Here is a 25,610-nt window from a genome sequence, read left to right on the forward strand (position 1 = left end):
AGTCCCGAGCAGAGAGAGCGAGCGCGTCAGATCTTTAACAACTTCAGCGCGCGAATTTTCAGACGTTGAATTCTTCAAGTGGAGAAAGACAGACAGGAGTTGGTCGTGGCCATGGAGTTGAATTCAGTGCTTTTGACGGCTGGTGGCTCTATTGGATTTTTTAAACTTGTCAATTGTGGTGTCAGTAAACTCCCTATACCCGAGTCTGCGTGCAGAAACGCCTGGAAATGGAGAAATGTATGCACATCTTTGACACACAGTCTGATAACTGGGATATGGGCTGTACTGTGGTGAGTCGTTTTCCACTGCCATGATGCTTAAAATGTAAAGATACATTGTTTTCAATTAGCCTACTGAAAGCTTATACGTTACAGACTAGTAACTGATATAATAGGTTTTATAATACATTTTTATATGTTGATTTTTGTCGGATAAGGTAACGGAATAATGTGGACAATGTTTTGTTCTGGACTGAATTGTGAAATGTTAAATCAATGAATCTATCTATGGTCATATAAAATGCTTCAGATTCTACTTTTATCTAGCCAACACATATTTTCACTATTCTAATTATGTCAACTTCTCTCCCAATAATTGTTTTGAATAAAATATCAATTTTAATTGCTTTCTGCTTAAGATCGCAACTTAATTTGTCTATTCTTCCCCTACAGTTTTTTCGTACACCCACAGATGGCGGAAGATTTGATAGGAACCCATTCTGTGTTCTCGCATGCGTTGGTTTCTGTATCAATCGGTGAGTGTGTGTGGATGGGCAGAGGTAAAGGGAAGCTTTCCACACATAGCCACAGGAAGTAGGTGTGCTGGAGGTGCTGCAGCTCCCCCTGATAATTTACAATTATTTTGCCAAAATTAGGTTATAACAAATAATTTCCCCCAAAATGATATTACTCCTGTTTAAACAGACACGAATCAAATTATTCAAAATACTACACCAGAGAGCTTAATTTAGCTACAGAGGGTCAATAGCTTCTAAAAAATAGCAGTCGATTCAGTTTTATCACAGGCACGTACAGTTGGGAAGGCTGCAATTTGACCAATACACCCTCCAAATATATAACAGCTTGTTCCGTTGTGGCCAACGCGGACTGATTGAGACAAACACACGCAGGCACTCACACACGCTAGCACACACACTATACACACACGTATATTTTTATATTGTTATATGGTGGTATTATACATTTTGTTGTAAATATGTAGTGGGTTAATGATGTTATTTGATGTACTTTTATTAAGAAAAGTGTTTGTTAATTGTGTGATGTGCCTTAATGTGGACCCCAGGAAGAGTAGCTGGCAGCAGCTAATGGGGAGTTTACTTATAGAGTGTGCGACTCTATTTATTTTTATAGCAGCTAATGGGGAACCATAATAAATACAAATCGATATAACCCATATAAGGATTTTGGAACTTTGACTGTTAAACTCATGGCTACACTAGCAATTTCTGTCAGCCCTGACTTGAGTGGGAACTGCCATCTATTAACTATATATTTCTGTGGTTGGTTACGGCTGCCAGTAAGCATTTCACAAATTTCAAAATACATTCACGAGAAAAACGTGGCCCTACCGTTTGGAAAGCAAATGCCTACGGGTGAAAAGAGAATACTAATCTGTCTGTAGAAGTTAACTTTATTTCTCAACTTTTGAGCGATTCTGAGCGAACAGCACTGATTTTCAAAGTAGCTTATCTTGAGATATTGGCACAAGCACATCAGCCATCACCGGTGAGTAGCCTATGCTTCATCTTCATAATTGAGTCAGTTACTGGACAGTTTATTTTGTACCCTATTCTATATATCAGGGTTTCCGTTAAGAAGATTCGTCGCCGGACACATTTACCGGTCATCCATATGCACTGGGTTCATAACCTATTAGGATGCCCACCCACGCAGCCAGCACAATCAATATATAAATATATTTTTTATTTAACTAGGCAAGTGAGTTAAGAATAAATTATTAATTACAATGATGGCCTACCCCGGGTCAAACCCAGACGTCGATGGGCCCATTGTGCGCCGCTCTATGGGACTCCCAATATCGGCCGGACGTGACGCAGTCTGAATTCAAACCAGCTACTGCAGTGACGCCTCACTGAGGCTCAGGAGCCCTAAATGGGGGACATTAGCCAAATAAGCCACATTTACATGTCGTTAAAAACAGCCTATAACAACTTACAAAAACACTATTCCTTGTGTTTCCTTGTGGGTTATTACTTTCCTAAAGCAACAATTGTCACCCTCACGGTTCAGCTGTCAGAGATTTGAGCACTAAATGCATCATCGTAAGGGATGCATAGGCCTATAGGCTTAGGCGTCCACTGTGATATTAATATTTTTAAAATAAATACAAATGAAGAGAAACTTAGCTCTAGCCCCAGAGAAAGAGAGAGAGGTATGCCGGCGGTATGCTGGCTACCCAGACTATTTGCAACCCCACCCCCTCTTTTACACCACTGCTACTATCTGTTATTATCTATGCATAGTCACTTTAATAACTTTACCTAGTAGTACATATTACCTCAATTACCTTGACTAACCGGTGTCCCCGCACATTGACTCTGTACCGGTACCCCCTGTATATACTCTCGCTATTGTTATTTTACTGCTGCTCTTTGATTACTTGTTACTTTTATTTCTTATTGTTATTCGTATATTTTTGAAACTGCGTTGTTGGTTAGGGGCTTGTATGTAAGCAGTTCACTGTAATGTCTACCTTCACCTGTTGTATTCGGTGCATGTGACTAATACCATTTGATTTGTTTTGAAGCAGTGTGGGACCGAGACTCTACAAACTCATGTTTGTAATGTGACACAATGAGGGGAAAAAAACAGAAATGTTTTTGCCTATATTCTAACCTGCAACACCATGCCCTGTATTCATAAAGTCTCAAAGTAGGGGTGCTGGTCTCGTATCAGTTTATCCTTAATCTAGATTATAATGAATAATATTATATAGAGAGGGGGGACCTGATCCGATATCAGCACTATGACACACTAGGCTTAGTGAAGCTGGCTGGATCAACAGATTAGACCATCAACAACAGAGGCACTGCGATGTGGAACACACACCACCTTCCACGACATGTATATCCTCTATAGATGGACATGTTATGCCACACCAATTCACTGAAAAGCTGGACTCCCTTAATTTTGGCTAAATTGTTTCTTAACTGTCACTCGTGGTTACTGATGCATTCATATGGCCATTTTCTACTATTTGTATGGTTAACTGTCACAATGATCTGTGAGGACCATTATAAGGCAACTATGAAATTGTGTGGATGGATACACTGGACTGAATTTTTTTTTTAAGTCATTTAAAATACAAATTCTTATTTTCAATGACAGCGGGTTAACTGCCTGTTCAGGGGCAGAACGACAGATTTGTACCTTGTCAGCTCGGGGATTTGAACTTGCAACCTTCCAGTTACTAGTCCAATGCTCTAACCACTGACATGCTACCTGACAATGTCTATCTCTCAGGTGATTTCGAACAACACTTTTTGTGTGTGTCAGGCAGCCTATACCCTTCCACTGATCTCTCCCCCAATCTCCCCAACACGCTTCATGTGTCTGACAGCTAAAATTGCTCTGTAGAATGAGAATTAAGCCTGCAGCACAAGTCAAACACCAGACCATAGCTTTCACATTTTTAGAAGTCTCGGCTAGATGGACACAATCTTTACGCCAAGCTTAGAGTAAACCCCAGCAGTACAGCTCCTTTAAATATAACTTCCTCTATTTTGACTTTGACTCTAATTGGCTAGTGTATTGTTTCCCCCAATGGCATGAGTCCATTTAAATGACTGCATGCCACACTATAAACTGCTAATTTATTGGATATGTGCCTTGCTAACAAGGGCTCCAACAAGGGCTCCCTTAGAATTCCAAGGCTTGTTAGCATTCTCCCAGAGAATCCCACCCACCCCCGAATGCTGCCTGCCAGTGTTGTTAGTTTTGCCAGAGTTCTAGAATCAATGGAGGGGCATTATGTTGCTTCGTCCCAAGCACCGCTCCGGACCTACCCCCATAGATCACGTGACCCTAGAATGGGCTGTAGCGCCTGAGAAGAAGGCTGTTGATTTATGCCACAGCAGCCTGCCCGGGTCAAATGCCATATGTAACAGAGAAGGGAGTCAGGGTGAGGAAGGTACGTCCTCTGGGCCCTGCCTACAACAATGTGGCGTGACCATGACACTGAGCCTATAGTATGGTCGTCTCTATCAGGCCACAATTCAAAGCCGGAAAGAGAAAGTATTTTCACTATAGGCAATTTCAACATGGCAGTTTGGCCACATAGTGAAAACCCACTATATGTTCAGAGGACATATTGACATAATTTTTTCTTTTTTCTTTTGCTCTGATTGACCAAACAAACACTAGCCTGGGACTCTGTTTGTGGGCCAAGTTGATGTTGTCAGGTCCAAGACAACGGTGTTGACATTTTGGAATGCAGAACAGTTACATTAGGTACCCTCCCAGGCTGACCAAAGGTAAACGCAATGTTAGACACCAAACATGACACTCATGAAGTGCCCCTCTCCTATTGGGTGTGTCGTTCTTTTCATTCAAAAATATTTTTGTTTTGAGAATCCGTGATCGGTCACAATATTTTCCGATAATAACTATTTCAGTAAACTTCTGTATTATTAGTTACCATCTCAAGAACCAAACATTCCAGGGTTTGGCTGTCAGCCAGTATAAAGACAAGTTGTGTTTGATCGCCATGTCGTTGGACGGTCACTGCCCAAAACCCACAGAACGGAAGAGTTTGGCTCCAGTCCCCATTGTGACAACATATAGAGAGCTATGCTGCTGTCGTATTTAAACACTACTCAAAAAATACAACTTTTTCAGCCACGTGTGGTGTTAGACAGGTGAGAGACTGGGGCAGAAGGACAGGGGCAGGGGGAGAGAGAGGGAGAAAGGGGGAAAGAGAGAGACACAGAGGGAGAGAGGGGCAGAGAGAGACAGAATCAATGAATCCTTATGAAACACTGTCAGTGTCATAATGATAAGAGAGCCTGTTGGAAGGCCAACTGACAGAGTGTTGGTCACATGCTACCATGGTTCGATAATGTGAACACTTGACCTAGGTTGCCTGTCTTCACTGGTTGTAAAATTGCTTTTCTTTATACACCTCTAAGAATTATAAAATATGAATGGATGACACTTTTTTAAAATCTAATATTATGGCTCCTATTCAGTCAAAATCGATTCCCAATGCACAGTGAGAATTATTTTGGGGATTCAATTTGGACGATTTGGTTAAGTAAACATCAGTTGTTTCTTCAGCGTGTGTTTGTCATATACTGTAGCAACTGAGGATACTCTCAAGGTGCACATCTCATCACTATATTTACAGCAGCTTTTTGGTGTTGTCAAATGGATGTCAAATGGAATATGTAGTAGGAACGCAGACTGGGGTTAATTCTAGTCTGCCCTAGAGGAGGACCTCCTCCCCTACACACACACACGCGCGCGCACGCACACACGCCAGACTATCTTTAACTCTTCATTCTTTTTACACCATTCTGAAAGTCTGTCTCCATGGTTACACCCATAGCGGAGGACTGATTAAATAGCGTTCTCTAACTGACATCTTGGTTACCATCCTTGGTTTCGTCATGGAAGCGACTGTCAAGAGGGGTCCCCACTAAATATACTTGATAAGCCAAATGGTCCTCTACTGAAAAAGCCTTTGTTCAATCGATCTCCATTTCTTTGTTTTGGTTCTAAGCTAGAATATGCCTTTTCTATATTTTGTTCAACAGGTTACTTCATCTATGACTTCCTTGATATGGTGCTCAACCAGAAGATGATCCTGTCATGGGAGCTCCTATTCCATCACACAGTGGTAAGTGGTCCTCCTGGTAGCCTCTAGGAGGTTTGAGGTACACGTTGTGCACAACCACAGATCTAGGATCAGGTTACCTTACCTCACGCACCATAACCTTGATCATGTATCAGCGGTTAGGTGAAACCTAGCCTAGAATCTCTTGTCTCAACCTTATTATCTAGCTAACACCAGAGAATACTGAAACAGTGCACACACATTTTACACATAAAACTACCACAGTCATTGGCCCCTGTTAGCATACAGCACAGACCAAATCACATTTTATTGGTTTCTTGCACAGTTTTGCAGATGGCATCACAGGTACAGCAAAATGCTTATCTCTCTAGCTCCAACAACGCAGCAATATATAGCAATACAATAACAATAATCACATAATCACAAATAAAAAGAAGAACAAGAAATGAAGACGTATCAGAACCTGCCTGTTAACCTTGTCCAGCTAGCATTCCTCATCAGGCTCCTGACCTGTCAGACATCCCCTTGAGGATGTCAACCCCCAGGCACTCCAGTGTAACAGAGGTCTGTGGGCAACCACACTCGCATGACGAGTACATTTGCCAGAGACCTGATGAGTTGCATTGGCTCCCTAAGTCAATGCCTAGACTTTAGCTTAGCAGGCTAATGTGCTCTTCTGTCCCTCAGAAAATCAGAGTTCTAACCCCATCGGTCACAGTAGCTAGGAACTACCCCTCATTATCGTTCTCTTTCCCATCAAAGCTATACAGCTCCAGTACGACGTAATAGGTCTCAAATGAGAGCACCTGGTGAAAAGAAACGCTCATTATTCATCATTGTCCTTTGAGAAAAGTGTTCATTGTTTACCAGTGTTCTTGAGAAAGACCTGATGGTCTTGTTCTCATTCCCTTGAGAATGGATGTCTCATCTTTGTAGAATGCTGCTCCAGGCTTTACCTCAGGGAATAAAGTTGCCTGTTGGCAACAGATCTAGGATCAGTTTTTCCCTCCCCCCATCCTAACCTTAACCATTGAGGTGTAAAATGCCATTTCCATGGCAATGCTGAGCTGTTGAATACTTTTTTTTTAAGGACCTGTTTGGGATGTTGATGTACATTTTTAGATGAGTGGATAGAAGATGATTTGTGTAGGTTTGCACCTGCCTTTCAAGGATTTTGTTGTGTCGGTTTCTGTCTGCCTATCTCATAGATTTCTTACTTATATACTTAATGTTTGTGTATACCCGTCTGAAATTGAGCCAATGTATATGGGCACATGCCTGTTTATATGTGTGAGCCTCTATAAGTGTGTGTCTCAGTATCTCTCTCTTTTCCTCCTTCCATCTGGTGTTTACTGCTGGGGTCTGGGCCTGGCAGTAATGATAAATAAGAACATTGTTTTGTGATTTTGGGGAGAAGTAAAGGGAGAGAAACTCTCTTTCTGAATCTGAGATCTCAATGGAGCATTTTGTTGGTCTTTGCTATTGCCTTGTTGACTATTTCTATGATTTGTGGCAAAAACCACCTTAGTTTGGCATACCCCGTCCCCATCCTCTGAAAGTAATGTTGGTTACAGTCAGTCACTCACTTTGTAATCCAGTAGAGGGGTTTCTCTGAAATGCAGACTTAACAACAATAAAGACTCAAGCTAAGGAACGTCCCTAAAGAGTTAACAAGGAAAATCTGTAGTAGTAGTTCCAGTAGTCGTCGACCAGGGTTCGTATTCATCAGGGCAAATCGTAGCAAAATGGGTCAAAACGATGTGCAATGGAGGTTTCTTATTGGACAAGTTCAGATAGAAGGCTACCTCCCAGTTTCAGCCCGTTTTCTACCATTTCATGTCTAGTGAACATGACCCAGTCTTAATAACTGGGGGTGGATAAGCTGACAAACGTTCCATGGAAACTTGGGGATTTTTTCCACTTTAAGTGGAGCTTGCTGGGTAAGAAAGGCGGGTGTTCTCTTACAATGACATATGGGTACACCACTGGCAGTTTTACACAGAGCAACACAGTATAGCCAAACAACCACTGACCCTTCCTTTCCTTTGAGAAACTGTTTGTGGCTGAAATAGGGCACCTGTAACAACACAGCACTGCCCCACTCAGATCTGACTGAGAAGATACTGTAAAATATGTATGAAAAAGCTAAATGAAGATTCATAACAGAAGATATAAGGGCTTTATAAGTGTCTGGAAACAGAACGAAATGGACAGATTCTGACAAACACTAGATTTGCATTTTCAGAACTGTAGAAGTTGTCAGGGACGCTTTTTGTTTCTAGGGGTTTTTCTCCTGTAGTTTCAGTAACATTTTTGGAGCTGCTACTGCCCTCGACTGGGTTCATGGAAAAACAAGGAATCATTTACCATAAAACACTACCCCTCTCCTCCTCGTGTGCTACCCCAGTTGGCCGTGATATTTGGAAATATTAAGGTTGCTATGAACGAGGGTGAGTAGATGCTAGAGAACTGCTGCAGAAGTTAATGAAAAAAGCATTTTGAAAGTGGCATTGCATCTAATACAGTTCATTTAAGATATGTAGATCAGCAGGGAAGATGTCATTTGACTCAAGTTGCTTTTATAATTGAACTCTCTATAGCTACGCTCTCAGTTCAAATGTTCTCTCACTGTCAGATGTTTTTGAAGGTTTCCACAGTGTGTTTGCCATTTCCCTCATCCCTGTCTCGTTACGCATAATTGAGTTTGCTTATTAGTAGTGCTTAGGGCTGGAAGGGAAGCGAGTGTCATGCGCTACCCTCTAACTGACATTTACTGCTGTGTTCCATCTTTGAGATTTACTATGTTATCCATTCCCTTACATTCTGTATGTGCCCTGTCTACGACTGCTGCCATATTGGGAACCCAGTCTACCCTCCTTGATCCTCCCTCAGGTTCTCTCACCCCATCTCCATGCTTAGTCTATTCTCCACTTGAAGGGTCATAAAACACCAGCCTAAAGATATGAATAGAACTCTGTTCAGTTGACTACAGTGATGATTGATATAAGCAGGCAGTATTGGAGAAGCTGGAAGTTTCTACTTGCTCCCTGTGAGAATGTCATGCGATTGGATCCATGACTTAGGCCTAACTTGGAGACTCCGTGTTCTACAAGAACTTCCGCATGGCCGTATTTGGACATCCCCGGTGGCTGTGGTTGTGTCACTGTGGTGTGACGCTTATGGAATGTGATGCCTGCCAGCTTCTCTTCTCCTCCTTTCCTCTCCTGTCCTCTCATTTTCTCTCCCCCAAGCTTCTTCTCTACTGTAACGATTGTCATCAGGAGAAGGAGAAGAGGACCAAGGTGCAACGTGGTAAGTATTCATAATACTTTTAATAAATACGAATACTTGAACAAAAAACAACAACACAACAAACGAACAGTTCTACAAGGTGCAATACACACAAAACAGAAAATAACTACCCACAAATCATAGTGGGAAAACAGACTGCCTAAGTATTGTTCTCAATCAGAGACAACGATAAACAGCTGCCTCTGATTGTAAACAGCTGCCTCTGATTGGGAACCATACCAGGCCAAACACAGAAATACAAAAACATAGAACAACATAGGACGCACTGCACCCTCCTAGCGCCCCGGAGACACAGCACGCAGAGCCGGCGCAGGATACCCTGGGCAAAAACGGCGTACCGGAGACCAAACATGCTGGGCCGGCACAATACGCCCTGGCTGGATGCCCACTCTCACATGGCACTTGCGGGGGGCTGGCCTATAGCGCACCGGGCTATGAGCGCGTACTGGCGACACTGTGCGCTTCACCACATAACACGGTGCCTGACCAGTACAACGTCTCTCCCGATAAGCACAGGGAGTTAGCTCAGGTCTATCGCCTGACTCTGCCAATCTCCCCGTGTGCCCCCCCCAAAACATTTTTTGGGGCTGCCTCTCGTGCCTGTTGCGCTGCCTTACCTCATATTGCAGCCGCTCAGCTTTCGCTGCCTCCAGTTCTTCCTTGGGGCGGCGATATTCCCCAGCCTGTGCCCAGGGACCCTTGCCGTCCAATATCTCCTCCCAAGTCCAGGAGTCCAGAACCCTCTGCTCCTGGTTACCACGCTGCTTGGTCCGGTTGTGGTTCTGTATGGTTCTGTATGGTAAAACACAGACACAGAAAACAACTACCCACAAATCATAGTGGGAAAACAGGCTGCCTAAGTATGGTTCTCAATCAGATACAATGATAAACAGCTGCCTCTGATTGGGAACCATACCAGGCCCAACACAGAAATACAAAAACATAGAACAACACATAGAATGCCCACCCCAACTCTTGCCCTGACCAAACTAAAACAGAGACATAAAAAAGGAACTAAGGTCAGGACGTGACATCTACAGACCCTGATAGTCCTACTCCTGCAGACCAGTCTTTCTCCATGTCCCCTCGTTCTGTCAGATTCCACTGACTCGCAGTTTAATATGGCCACAGTACAGCAGCCGCCAAAGCTGTGGTACATGCCATGCGTTCTGCTTCGTCATTCCAATATTTTTGAACATTCTCAACCCCCTGCTCTCTCTTATGTGTACTCTAAAAGCAAAACAGCAGGTTGAGTTTTAATATCGAATTTGCTAAATAAATTCCTTAACATACATTTCCGTAATGTGGTTTGTTTTGTTTGTTAAATTGTGGTTTGCTTTTCACAAACCACTTTAATGTCCCTGGACTTGAAGAAGCAATGCCAGCAGGAGCAATTTCATTTGTATAGCAGGCTGCTGAATCTATTTGCCAAATAAATATTCCAGAGAACTTCATGTGCTCCACACAGACACTCCCATTATGGCCAGGGTTCTACTCTGTGGGTTGAGGAGCCAGAAGGAATACAGCTTGCTGTTTATTTTTGCGCAATTCTCATCTCTTTCAACATGTCGCCTAAACATAGAGCTAAGAGCTATAACCTCATGTGGTGTTTTAGCCCTGTTCCTGCATGAATGTTATTCGAACTTACAATAGCCAAAGTGAGAACACCAGTTTTGAGTTGGGCTGCCATTCTACCAAGCATCCACCCACCTACTGTGTAGTACAATAGAGAAGGATAATGGAGAGTGAGAGAGTGAGATTGAGTGTGAAGGATAGGAACGCAGGGTGAGGGAGAGAACGTGTCTATAGATTATTGGCAGGAGAGTCTTGGTGTGTTTTGCGGAGCAGGGAAACACTCCAAAGAGCACCTGGTGTGTTTCCAGACAGGAGACATCTGGTCTCCACATGAACCCCCTCTCACACACACTCAGCCCAACTGTCCGCCCCCATATCCCCTACACCCACACAGTCAAAACATCACCCCATCCCCCACGAATCCACCCACTCAAGACAGCTTTCCATTCCTCAGTGTTGTTCTATACAGTAAACCACTCACCCAATGATACCATCCTATCTAAGGCCCCTCTCATCCAACATCCATACATAGATTGAACCACTCACTTAACTATAAACCAGTCAACCATAAAACATGCAGGACAGATGAGTAAAGTTCTCAAAAATGCAAGTAAATAAATTTTCTTGGAATTCTAATAACTCAACAGTGAACTGTAAACATTTTGTTGTACGCTGGTATTGGACAGAAACATATTTCTTGTGCCTAGGGCCTGACAATAAGAATGCCAACAACGTCCCCTAGAGAAAAAGTCCCTGCGAAGTCATGATGTCCCTACATTGTTATGAAGTGTCCACATTGTCAGAAAACCCCCACATTGTCCCCACGGTCCCCTCATTGTCATGACAACACCTTCAGTTCCAAAGGTTGGGCAGGAAATCCAGATGTGCTTAAACAGAGCGACTGTTGTGAGACGTTGACATGGCAACCAGGAATGCGGTTCTTCGAGGAATCTGCAGCGTTTAGAAACCGTAGAGTCAGGCTCAGGGGGAGGAGAATGAGGGAGTTGGTCTTTACTGACTTGAGGAGGAACGGTCTCTATTTGTTTTGTGTGTGTCCCCCACCGAGAGAGATCCCTCCCTGACTTAGCTGCCAGCTAGAAGGATACCTGGGAATTCCAAAGCATGCACGTCTGTGGTTTTCCAGCAACTATGGAATGTGTGTAGTCTTGGGAGGAGAAGATGTACTCAAAAGATATCCCAGATTCCAACGTGTTTAAGGGAATTCCTATATTTAGCTCACTTACACTTGTTTGGATAACACAGCATAAACTGTATGCTGGGTAGTTATGGAAACATTTTCATTTGCTCAAAACGTAATGCACAGGTATCCATAGGATAAGTGTATTGTTTCACTGCTAGTAGTGTACATTTACAGCCAAGGGGTCACTGAATAGTGTAGGTACATTGTTTTTAAAGTAGCTTCTGTACTAATCAACATCTAGAAGAAACAGTTAGGTGAGAAATAGAGGTGAGTCACTGCAAAAACACACCAAAACTAATTCACTCTTCCACACCTATTGCCTGGCAACCACTAGTGAGGACTAGTGACTTGATTATGAATGTCACAGCAACCTCTAAACATATTCCTTGACAAACTTTGTTTTTCTTTTACCATTACTAACCATGGATACACACCATACACATAATGTTTTGGGTTTTCCTAAATCTATGGTCGTCTGTTTAACTTTAGTCTTGTGACATTGACCCTGGTCAGCCCTAGAAGCGTCATCCTAGTATCTACTACTGCGGATGTGTGTTATTTTATGTGATGTGGATGTGTGTGTTTATGTAAGCTTGTGTGTATGTGTCACGACCGTCGTATGAATTATATTTTAATGATCGTGAAACTTCCAAACTTCCAAAACAACAAAGATATAACAATCGTGAAATACGTCGCGCACATAGGCACTCACACAAAACAATATCCCCCATAGCAGGTGGGAAAAAGGACACACTAAGTATGAGCCCCAATTAGAGGTAACGATTATCAGCTGCCTCCAATTGGGAACCATACACACACCAACATAGAAATATAATACCTAGAAACCCCCCTAGTCACGCCCTGACCTATTACACCATAGAGAACCCCGAGGGCTCTCTATGGTCAGGGCATGACAGTATGTGTATATGTGTGAACATGATGGTTCATACACGTATCTTTTACGTGTAGACTTTGACCCCTCGCTACACTCCCGTACTGTACATAAAACTTCCTCTCCTGAACCACACCCTGGCCCTGCTTTATACAAGACAGGACATCTTCCAAAGGCTTTCCCATTAGTTCCTTACCATAGACTTGCCAAGCCCATTTTCACTTCCCTTACTCGAGTCCAGTATTGACACGTTGCTATCAGTGTAAATGTTTGAGTGTGATGGTCGCTATGGAGCGTGGCGTTATTAGTCAGTAAACTGCTCTCTGGGACCGACCAGCCTATGGGGGGCGGCGAGGGGGGGGTGTTGAATGCAGTGGTGGTTACGGGGTTGTGTGTGTGAGCTTACCAGACTGGTTGTGCAACCCAACTTTACAGTAAAAGCTTTGTGTGGGTTTTTCCTCATAAAAAACATTTTGTTAGGAATACCTGTTACCGTTTTGATTCTTAGAATCATGACTAGTCGAGATGACACAGAACTCCTGCTGTTGCTATGTTCATCATAGTCAGAGGCCACTATATTAGACAACCCACCCTCTGATGTCATCCCACTCAACCCACTCTCTTTAATCATTAAGCTTGTGATAAAATCACAAAAGCATCAAACACGTAACACCCAATTTTGGGTTTGGCATGCATATTGAGTGTGTGTGAAGTTTGTGTGCATATGCGTGATAGTATATTGTACAGGGAGTTAGGGTCTGAGTGTTGTTTATGCCTTCCTGTTATATTTAGGCCCTGTGAGGAATTTGTGGGATGCAGTGACACTACCTGGCTGCCTGGTCCCTGTCCCCATGTTTACATTACCCATACTGCACTGCCCTGAGGAGTGGCCATCACAAAGGCTGTTTACCTTCACCTTTGATGCTGTGATGAGACACATTAAGATTTGGTGTGAGGGGGTGCTCGTCAAATAAAATCCAAATGTATTGGTCGCGTACACAGTTTTGCAGATGTTATCGCAGGTGCAGCGGAATGCTTATGTCTATAGCTCCAACAAAGCAGCAATATCTCGCAATACAACAACAATACACACATAATCCAAAAGTAAAAATAAATAAATACAAGAAATGAAGACATATCAGAATGAGCAATATCAAAGTCCGGATATAAACAAATATATGTATGTGAATGGTATGTATAGACCTGGGTTAGGCAACTAGATTCAGCCGCGGGACATTTTTTTGTCCGAGCAAATGGTCTGGGGGCCGGAAAATTATAATTTAAGCCCAGAAAATTGACCACAACTAAGCCCCAAAAAGAGATTTATTATTTTTCAAGCAATCTTTTCATACCTTACAGTCTCATACCTTACATTTTTATTTGCGGGAATAATTGGAAACAGATTTACTAAATAAAACTACATTTCAGCTGATAATTTAGTCTTTTGTGACCAAAAACTAAACTTTTTTATTTTTTACAAGTACAGTCACTCGCAGCCGGTTTTGGGCCTCCTGTTGCCGACCCCTGATATAGACAGTATGGACAGTGTATGAATAGAAAAGGTATGTACAGCAGTAGTTATATAGAATTGGTCATGACTAAAGTACAGTATATACATATAAAGTGGGTAAAAAGTTATGTAAACATTATTAAAGTGATCGTGATTCCATTTTTAAAATGTTTTTTTAAAGGGCAGCAGTCTCTACGGTGCAGTGTAGAATACCTGGTGGTAGCCAGCTAGTGACCGTGTCAAATGTGTAGGGAAGGGTACTGGGCAGAGGCTGGCTAGTGATGACTGTTTAACAGTCTGATGGCCTAGAGATGGAAGCTGCTTATCAGTCTCTCGGTCCATGCTTTAATGCACCTGTACTGTCTCCACCTTCTAGATGGTAGTGGTGTGTGTGTGTGTGTGTGTGTAGCGTGTCTTCATTTCATCATTCTGATTATCCTGCAGAACAGGCTGCTCAGGCTGCCAACATTCACTCCGGAAGCCTTTTTTTGTCGAGAGGTTTCAATTCATCTGTGACCAGGGGAACAGGTTTGGTTCCAGGTGTGTCTCTACCGCTCAGAGAGAGGATGAGCTGACTCTGTTGTTCCATTCACACCTGTCTGACATTTTGGTTTCTCTGCTGCTTTATCTTTGTCTGCCATCTTTGCCATGACCCTACAAATCTTAGCAGGAGGAAGTTGCATCTAAAGGCTTTTCTACACCAAAGCCCATTCTATGTTATTCCTACAAATTGAGTATCTATGCCACCTTTGTTTTTATCCTCCGCCTTCGTAGGTCTGCCACTGCTGTGTGTCACCTTGGCTCTTCCTGAACAATATCGGCCATCTTGGCTCTTATCTGTCCTTTATCTGCCATTCTTTACTGTGGTTGAGGAAATACACACACACACTCACACATACTGTTTTCACCCTTTCTCCTTTATCCCAACCTGTTCAATATACACAAAACGAGATAACTCTTTTGAAACGAGGGTTCTACTGCTGATTTTTGCTTTCCGTTTGAAAACGTATTGCTACGTTGTACCCTACTGAACACGACACAGCAGGACATACTGTAGGGACAAGGTTAACCTCACCGTGCCCACAGACTGGGTCCCCTGCCAGCAGTCTCATCACCCTGGCCCTGTGTGTATCCACTATGTGTCTGTCTGTGGCATTGTTAATAAGCTACCAGCAGCTAGACATCCAGCCTTACCTTGGCTTAGCAGGGGATAGCCTGCTAATGCTGAATCATTCTAATGGTCCAGGGGGCTGTCTTATCTGTGTTGATCCAGGGAAGGGGGGATTACAGTAGCTTCAACCCCAACCAGTGGGGCTCACAGTCAGGCACGGTTTGGGGATTCATCCCATCTCATGGTTTGATTTGATTTAATTTGGTTGACTGACAAGACCCGGCCAGGACCCAGGCTATGGTCTCTGGTCCTAATCCTACCCCACAAAGACCCACATGCCTGAGCTCGGGCCTAGTGATGACCCCCTGTCTCTCTCAGGATGAGTTCAGATGGGTCAGTTGGGACATACTCGGTGCTTGGGACTACCATCTCCAGATGATGCCCTGACTGATTCGCTGGGTCATAGTAAGGTTAAAGGTTTTGTAACCACCAACTGCTGTATTAAATGGCTGGCTGCTGTATAAGAGATGTACTGTTCATATCACGTGTTTTATAGTAGTAGGGTGTGTGTAGCTTGTGTAAGGTAATATAGTGTGGAGATTGTGTAAGGGGTTATTGAGTGAGTGCCTTCTCACCCACTTATATCAATGATTACAGTCAGTTATTATATACATGGCTCTGATTACCCCCTACCTTCCCAAGACCAGGGAGGAAACTACAATCAGTGACTTTACTGAAGATCCCGCTCACTAACAACACTCCTCAAATATCATAAAGGAAGCCATGGACATACAAGCAGGCATAAACACACACACTAGGATCTCCAATGAGTCTGATAAGTCTATTGTCCCAGGAATCATTATTTTTAACTAGGCAAGTCAGTTAAGAACAAATTCTTATTTACAATGACTGCCTAGGAACAGTGGGTTAACTGTCTTTTTCAGGGCAGAACAACAGATTTTTACCTTGTCAGATCAGGGATTCAATCTAGAAACCTTTCAATTACTTGCCCAATGCTCTAACCACTAGGCAACCTGCCGTATGCAGGCTGTTTATTTCAACCAGTAATCCATGGTCAAATTCTACTATTTGAGTATCACAGATAGGTAACCAAAATAGTGTCTGAATATCTAAAAGTATTTATGAAATAGGTGATTCAAAAATGTGTGTTCTAATTAACCACGCAGTTGTTGTTAATACATACAGCAAGTGTCTGTCTTGATGTTCAGCTGAGAACCAGTGAGAACCAGTCTACACAGTGAGTGCCAAGGATCAACGTTGAGAGACCATACAAGACGTAACAGAGAGAGCTGCTAGGTGATAGAAAGCTACAGTATGTAAACAGAATCCTGGCCATGAGGTCTCTTATCAGGGCATTGTATAAGGCTATTATTTGACCTCCACGGTTCCTGTTTTGAGTGTCCCTAAGAACATGTCTGTTTGTGTGTGACCAGGAGGAATGATAAGACAGCTTGAGGTTTAGTGTGAGTGTGTATATATAAGAGACTGGGGTGTTTACCTGGGGCTTCTCTCTGGGGAGAGAGTCACACACACCTTATTGACTAAGAGCAGCATGTGATTAAGGCCTCTACATAAGAAAACAAGGGGAAGATAGGACATAGTACTGTATCTCATGTCAGTGCTGGCCTACTGGTAGTCTGGCTAAATAGGTGTTATTATTCAGACATGCTTGGACTTGAGTTGCTACATGTAAGCGTCTCATTCTGTCTTTTTATTCCTGTTGAGCGGGTTGCCACTAGCCGGTGTGTGTGTGTAACGGATGTGAAATGGCTAGCTAGTTAGCGGTGGTGCGCGCTAATAGCGTTTCAATCGGTGACGTCACTTGTTGATGTGTGCAGAGGGTCCCTGGTTCGAACCCGGGTATGGGCGAGGGGACGGACTAAAGTTATACTGTTACATGTGCTGAGCTTTAGACTAGACCCCAGTGTGTGTGTGGTGCTGTATATCATATGACCATTTGTCAGTTTAGGGACGGCACCTCCTCCGTTGACTTCAGCCTCACCCCTGGGGCCACACACACACACTCACACACTCAAAGCCTCCCATTGGGACCTGCCTAATTGTTAAGCTCAGTCTCACAACCAAGTCATTGAGGATGTTTGAACCGTTGTGCTTTACATTGCTACATTGGTGTGCCAGTAACTGCTATGTAACATGGTCTACAGTTAGTTCTGCGGGGCTAAGACTGCGTTTCAATTGGCACCCTATTCCCTATGTAGTTTGCTACTTTTGTGCACAAGCATATAGTGCACTATATTGGGAATAGGGTGCCATTTGGGAGACAGACTGAGTAATCCAGTGCTTTGAATGGAGAGTAGTGACAGTGTGGAGACGGTTAGGGTTAGTAACAGTGTGGACAGGGTGAGGTCATTGTACTACTAGGGTGTTGTTCTTTAGGAATGGGATATTTTAGGAAAACATACATCTGCCCTCCAGTCTGCTACAGTAACTAAGTTGGATGTGAGATTTACTGATCAAACTCTGACACACAATACAATACAGACCTTGTAAAGGCAGCTGCAGTCTAATAAAATATTTTTCAAAAGATTTCCCTGAAGTTGTTGTATCACAGAGCAGTACGTATACATTCATAGTGTCTCTGTTGTAGCCTGGCGCTGGGTGCCACCTATTGGTTCTGTTACGCTACTACAACATCACCCCCTGTTACCAAAGACTCACAGATAGAACAATGAGACAGATATTTCACAGGATGTATATGTGAAGCATCTGCTTGGCATTTCTACTCACTACCAAATATGGTAGTGAGAGGAAGCCCAGTGGCTGGCAGTGGGAGAAGATGGAACAAGATGGATTTTGGCCGACCTTCTGCAAATGTTCTCATCGATGAAACATTTGATCTCAATACAGTTTTCTGTTCCGAAAACTATAGACTGTTAAGAACAGAGTGGACTACATTTTATAGACTTTAATCTTTGCCAAAGTTGTAAAAAAATTAGTTGTTTAGAAGGAGTGCAAAGGCGAATTGAGTTATTGCATACGCACACTTCACAGAGTAGGCGTTCCCTAACGGAAATATGCAGATGTATGCTAGAACGGGCTAATAAGATCTCACTAGCTCGTGCTTGGCTCTGCCCACCTCCTTGCTTGTTCTGCCCACTATGACTCATTTGCTCACATTAGTTATATAAATCTTTGACTATCTGATATGCTGTAACCTCACTGACTTTAAATTCATAACCATGACCTTGCAGATGTTTGATAAGCATGATGACCTTCCTCAATGTAATTATATAGTGTTTGACGTTCAGAGGCATGTATCAAATAAAGGAAAAACAAACAAGGGCTTGTTATGAGAATCTAACTATGACATTTTCCTGGAAATAATACAATATTTATCATAAAAACAAAGGCTGTAGTGTTGTGAGTCAGACAGAGATGGTCACCGGATGTGGTGCGTTTTGCACCGTTGTTAATGTGGTAGACATAACCTAAGTCATGAGATCCCAGTCATCCCACCACTACCTCATGAGATGATGGTTAACCATGTGGCTTCTGGGTAGAATAGTTAGTTGTTTTTTTGTTATGTTATAGGACTCGTGAGTTGACTTGGACTCGAAAGCTGGAACTTAGGACTTGAGTCAAACTCTCGACTTAGGAACTTGAATACATCACTGCCACTAAGTGACTAACTTTCTCTCATTCTCTCTCTCACTCTTCTTCCTCCAAGGTGATCAGCTGTTTTGGCATCGCCGTCCTGACCGGTTGCTACGTTGGCTTTGCTGTGGTGGCCCTCCTGGTTGAGATCAACTCTGTGTTCCTCCACCTGCGCCAGATCTTACGCATGGCCAGCCTAGCAGCGGGCGACCTCTACCGCATCAACAGCATGGTCAACCTAGGTACTGTCATGTTCATAAGGTTTCAATGATGAAAGCATATTTTTAATGAACAGCTAGCTTTTGCTAGTCATTATCTATAACTTCACATCATGAGTTGCCATGAAGGGGTTTGTTTACATGACGTTTCAACTGTTGTAAAGCACTGTTGTGAGTAGATTATACAAATGTTAGCACCATAGAATTCATACAGAATTACAGATACACTGAACAAAAATATAAACGCAACATGTAAAGTGTTGGTCCCATATTTTATGAAATTTTGAGTACAAATTTGTTTACATCCCTATTAGTTAGCATTTCTCCTTTGCCAAGATAATCTACCTGACTAATGTGGCATGTAAAGAAGCTGATTAAACATAAAGATCATTACACAGGTACCCTTTGTGCTGAGGACATTAAAAGACCAATCTAATATGTGCAGTTTTGTCACACAACACAATGCCACAGATGTCTCAAGTTTTGAGGGAGCATGTAATTGGCATGCTGACTACAGGAATGTTCACCAGAGCTGTTGCCAGAGAATTTAATGTTTGTTTCTCTACCATAAGCCGGCTCCAACATTGTTTTAGAGAATTTGGCAGTACGTCCAACCGGCCTCACAACCACAGAGCACGTGTATGGCATCATGTGGGCAGGTGGTTTGCTGATGTGAACAGAGTGCCCCATGGTGCCGGTAGGGTTATGGTATGGGCAGGCATGAGCTACGGACAACGAACACAATTGCATTTTATCGATAGCAATTTCAATGCACAGAAATACCAGCGGGCAATTTCAATGCACAGAAATAACTGTCCTCATGACGAGATTGTGAGGCCCATTTTTTTTTAAATATATCTGTGACCAACAGTCATGGGGAATCCATAGATTAGGCCCTAATGAATTTATTTAAATTGACTGATTTCCTCAAATGAACTGTAACTCAGTAAAATCTTTGAAATTGTTGAATGTTGCGTTTATATTTCTTTTCAGTATAGAAATACATATAATTTAATAAATATATGTTCTTGGCGCTAAGACGTTGTGCTGAAAGTAACAACCTGCATATCATTCCAGGTACCTACGTGGTGTTCCGGATCAACACCCTGGCCTGGATGACCCGCTGGCTGGTCCTGAACCGGGACAACGTCCCCCTGTTCAGCTACACAGCTGGGAGTGTAGGGCTTGCCGTCATGACCGCCATGAATATAGTCCTCTTCTACCGCCTGCTGAGGTCTGACTTCCTCAAGAGTAGTGCACCCATGCCCACAGAGGTTAAAGAGAGTAGAGGGCAAGGAGAGGGAAAGAAGGAGACGTAGTGTGGGATAATCTCTCTCCTGTTTTGGGGTACAGGCATTTACAATTCACACAAGTCCATTGAATGATAGCCAAAAATACACGTATGTATAAAATATACAATTCTACTATTCATTACATTTGATGTTTTACAGTGCATTCGGAAAGTATACAGACCCCTTGACTTTCGCCACATTTTGATACGTTACAATCATATTCTAAAATGGATTACATTTTTTCCTTATCAATCTACACACAATGACAAAGCCAAAACAGGTTTAGTCATTTTTGCTAATTAATTTGAAGAAAAAAAACGGAAATATCACATTCACGTAAGTATTCAGACCCTTTACTCAGCACTTTGCTGAAGCACCTTTGGCAGCAATAACAACCTCGAGTCTTCTTGGGTATGACGCTGCAAGCTTGGCCCACCTATATTTGGGGAGTTTCTCCCATTCTTCTCTGCAGATCCTTTCAAGCTCTGTCAGGTTGGATGGGGAGCATTGCTGCACAGCTATTTTCAGATCTCTCCAGAGATGTTCGATTGGGTTCTAATCTGGGCTTTAGCTGGGCCACTCAAGGACATTCAGTGACTTGTCCCGAAGCCACTCTTGCCTGTGTGCTTAGGGGTTTTGTCCTGTTTTCATCTTTGTCAGGTTTTCATCAAGGATCTCTCTGTACTTTGCTCCATTCATCTTTCCCTCGATCCTGACTAGTCTCCCAGTACCTGCCGCTGAAAAACATCCCCACAGCATGATGCTGCCACCACCATGCTTCACCGTAGGGATGGTGCCAGGATTCCTCCAGACGTGATGCTTGGCGTTCAGGCCAAAGTGTTCAATCTTTGTTTCATCAGACCAGAGAATCTTGTTTTTCATGGTCTGAGAGTCATTTAAGTGCCTTTTGGCAAACTCCAAACATTCTGTCACGTGCCACCAAGAGTCTTGGTAGTTCCAAACTTCTTCCATTTAAGAATAATGGAGGCCACTGTGTTCTTGGGGACATACAATGCTGAAAACACTTTTGGTACTCTCCCCCAGATCTGTACCTCAACACAATCCTGTCTCGGAGCTCTACGAACAATTCCTTGGACCTCATGGCTTGGTTTTTGCTATGACATGCAAGGTCAACTGTGGGCCTTTATATAGACAGGTGTGTGCCTTTACAAATCATGTCCAATCAATTTAATTCATCAAAGTTGTAGAAACATCTCAAGGATGATCAATGGAAACAGGATGCTCCTGAGCTCAATTTCGAGTCTCATAGCAAAGTGTCTTTCAGTTTTTTCCATGTTGAATACATTTCTAAAAAACAGTTTTTGCTTTATCATTATGAGTTATTGTGTGTAGATTAATGAGGGGGAAAAAATAATTTCATCCATTTTAGAATAAGGCTGTAACCTAACAAAATGTGGAAAAAGTCAAGGCATTTGAAATTATACGAATGAAATGTCTTACAAGTTGAGGTGCAAATCCCATAGCACTGACAAAGAAAATATATATATATAAAAATATACATACTACAGGGAATTATTGAATCCAAACCTGTGTCTTCTTGAACATGTTGTAAACATGCTGATTAACACTAGCACTAAGAATTGAAGACGTTTATTGGCCAATTCTTATATAAACTAAACACTTACTACCTCAAAAGTCTGTAGCAGCTGCATCAGTTCCCAACACGAGCTTTGCTATCTATGTTGTAAGGGTTCCGCTGTCTTGTTGCCAATTGCAAACCGGTAAAAAGGAAATTGGCCTTTTTATTTGAAGGTTGATGAACTTGACTAGTTGTTCGGTTGTTGAAGTCTTTAATGTTTCAACCAGAAGAATAATAAATCATCCAAATTAAGAATAGAAGTGGCATGTTGGTATTGATCAAAACTGTTTGGTTGCTAACCAAACAACAAGGCTGACTTCAGATTGGGTTTCTCTCTCTCTCTCTCACACACACACACACACACACAGAGGCAACAGCTGCTATGTTAGTCCATTTGGAGATTGCTCTTTAAGTCTAGAGTGTACCTGTCAATTCTAGGTCCACACATTCACCTTGACAACCAAGAGAGAAAGCTCTTCCCACGCCCACCAGCTAATGACATCACTAATGACATCCAGCCCCACGGGCCATTAGGCTGGCGTCTGATGACTCACATGGGGTGGTGGTCATTGAAGTGTCATTACAGATTTGGCCTGAAGGAGGCAGCATTCTCCATAGATTCATAATCTAGGTCAGGGGTTGGGTTCCTTACAGTATCTAAGGAAGGATATGGGACAGGTGAACTAATCCTGGATTTGTGCCTAAAAGGGCAACTTCAACCTAGAGCTCCAGTCCTGATTGATGTCACACCTTCCCCCCAGCTAACACACCTGACTCCAGTAATCACCTAATCATGGGCCTCCCGAGTGGCGCAGTGGTCTAAGGCATTGCAGTGCTAGCTGTGCCACTAGAGATCCTGGTTTGAGTCCAGGCTCTGGCTGCGACCTGGAGACCCATGGGGCGGTGCACAATTGACCCAGCGTCGTCCGGGCTAGGGGAGGGTTTGGCTGGCAGGGATCTCCTTGTCCCATTGCGCTCTAGCGACTTCTGTGCCGGGCGCATGCATGCTGACACAGTCGCCAGGTGTACGGTGTTTCTTCCGACACATTTGTGTGACTGGCTTCCGGGTTAAGCGGGCATTGTGTCAAGAAGCAGTGCGGCTTGGTTGGGTTCTGTTTCGGAGGATACACGCCTCTCCTGAGTCCATACAGGAGTTGCAGTGATGGGACAAGAAATTGGGGAGAAAAAGGCAACAAAAAAAATATATATATACAAAAAAATAATTAGAATCACCTAATCATGATCTTCAGTTTAGAATGAAATGAGTTTAATCAGCTGTGTTTGTTAGGGATGGGAAAGTGTGGCACCACTCCGGCACTTTGGTATTATTGCGCTGAAGATTTTATAACAAGATGTATTTCTATGTTTTGTTCCAGTTTTTATTTAATTAAATGTTTTTATATTTGTAATTTATTTGTACTCTAAAAAAATGTGGATTAATTGTCAAGGGTGAATAAAAGTATAAATATGGTTAATGAACACAGTTATCCCTTTGGATAATATTGTTTATACCTTCAGAATAATTGTTGGTTATATTGGAGATATATGGATTGCTAGCTACAGTATGTGGTGTATAAGCTGTTGGGCATTGTGGTGTTTCTGTAACCAGTGAGGTTTTCTGCCAGTTTCCCTGAGTCTAGAACATCCATGAGGGTCTTTTGGAAAGAGACTTTATTCTTTTTTGCTTTGTGCTTATTTTGCTCTCTGACTAAATACATCCACTATTGCAGGGGTGGGCAGTCTTACCCTGCAAGGGCTGATGTGGGTGCACGTTTTGGTTACATCCAAGCAGTAATTCTATTTGACCAATTCTTGATGAAATAGTATGATGAGAATAGCAAAATTAGATGACCCTACCAATGGCAGCACACTGCTATACTGTACTGCTATCGACAATGAAAAGACACTAATGATGTTTGATATGAAGCTAATTAACAAAGAATAATTAACAAGCTTGCTTCAGCTGCTTGAATAGACCTCCCTAACAACAGAGAGTCAATGAAGGGCTGAAGATTTGTCTATAAAAACAGTAATTTGTTTTCCATTCAAAAGTTGCCTTTTTTTGCGAAAAGACTCTTGAATGAACTTCACTTGTTCGCCACGTATATGTATGTGCTATATTTGTTTATTTTCTAGCAGCTTAACCTTCAGTTGTGATGGTGATATCTGAAGTACTTGCATTAACTTGTGAGCTTTATATTGTGTGCTGTTTTGTAATGATATGATACCAGGAATGACATACTGTTATTGCTATTTGCCATTATAATTGTAAAGTACCATTGTGGCCTAGATGGTTGGTAAGTGTCTGTATATTGTTGTAGTCTTTTGTAACTTTGGTAATAAAGGATACGACAATCCTTACAGTGTTGCATAAGTGGTGGGGCGAAGCCAAAAAACGTGAAGTTGGTCGATCCCCATCGAGGGAGGAGCTGATTTTTTGTTAAATATATGAGAGTACAACATTTTTATGATGACCGAAAAATTTGTTGGCACCTTCAGTTCTTGCACATTTTCTCATAAGTATACTTCAACACTCTGCTCAGGCAAATTTGCCAAACTTGGAGCCAATCAGAACTCCCATGTCCCTCAACTACAAGACCATTGTACTTGCCTATGGAGCAGCAAGAGGATCTGCCCCTCCCTACCTTCAGGCTATGCTCAAACCCCACACCCCAACCCGAGCACTCCGTTCTGCCACCTCTGGTCTGGCAGCTTCATTAAATAGTACCCGCAAACACCAGTCTCAACGTCAACAGTGAAGAGGCGACTCCGGGATGCTGGCCTTCTAGGCAGTGTTCCTCTGTCCAGTGTCTGTGTTCTTTTGCCCATCTTAATATTTTATTTTTATTGGCCAGTCTGAGATATGGCTTTATCTTTACAACTCTGCCTAGGAGGCCAGCATCGCGGAGTCGCCTCTTCACTGTTGACGTTGACACTGGTGTTTTGCGGGTACTATTTATTGAAGCTGCCAGTTGAGGACTTGTGAGGCGTCTGTTTCTCAAACTAGACACTCTAATGTACTTGTCCTCTTGCTCAGTTGTGCACTACTCTTTCTATTCTGGTTAGAGCCAGTTTGCGCTGATCTGTGAATGGAGTAGTACACAGCGTTGTACCAGATCTTCAGTTTCTTGGCAATTTCTCACATGGAATAGCCTTCATTTCTTAGAACAAGAATAGATTGATGAGTTTCGGAAGAAAGTTATTTTTGTCTAGCCATTTTGAGCCTGTAATCAAACCCACAAATGCTGATGCTCCAGATACTCAACTAGTCTAAAGAAGGACAGTTTTATTGCTTCTTTAATGAGAACAACAGTTTTCAGCTGTGCTAACATAATTGCAAAAGGTTTTTCTAATGATCAATTAGCCTTTTAAATGAAAAATTTGGATTAGCTAACACAACGTGCCATATGAACACGGGAGTGATAGTT

General features: G+C 42.6%; 1 protein-coding gene across 1 annotated transcript; it reads left to right on the plus strand.

Annotated features, from left to right (window-relative positions):
- On the plus strand, positions 1-24,539 carry LOC139383079 (TLC domain-containing protein 2-like). The gene is made up of 5 exons (XM_071127386.1): positions 1-290; positions 672-754; positions 5,795-5,877; positions 19,146-19,314; positions 20,368-24,539. The coding sequence occupies exons 1-5, from the start codon at positions 112-114 to the stop codon at positions 20,607-20,609; spliced, it is 756 nt and encodes a 251-aa protein (XP_070983487.1). The 5' UTR covers positions 1-111; the 3' UTR covers positions 20,610-24,539.
- Positions 24,540-25,610: the final 1,071 nt, after the last annotated feature.

This window comes from Oncorhynchus clarkii, chromosome 24 (assembly GCF_045791955.1).
Source record: "Oncorhynchus clarkii lewisi isolate Uvic-CL-2024 chromosome 24, UVic_Ocla_1.0, whole genome shotgun sequence".
Taxonomy (NCBI): domain Eukaryota; kingdom Metazoa; phylum Chordata; class Actinopteri; order Salmoniformes; family Salmonidae; genus Oncorhynchus; species Oncorhynchus clarkii.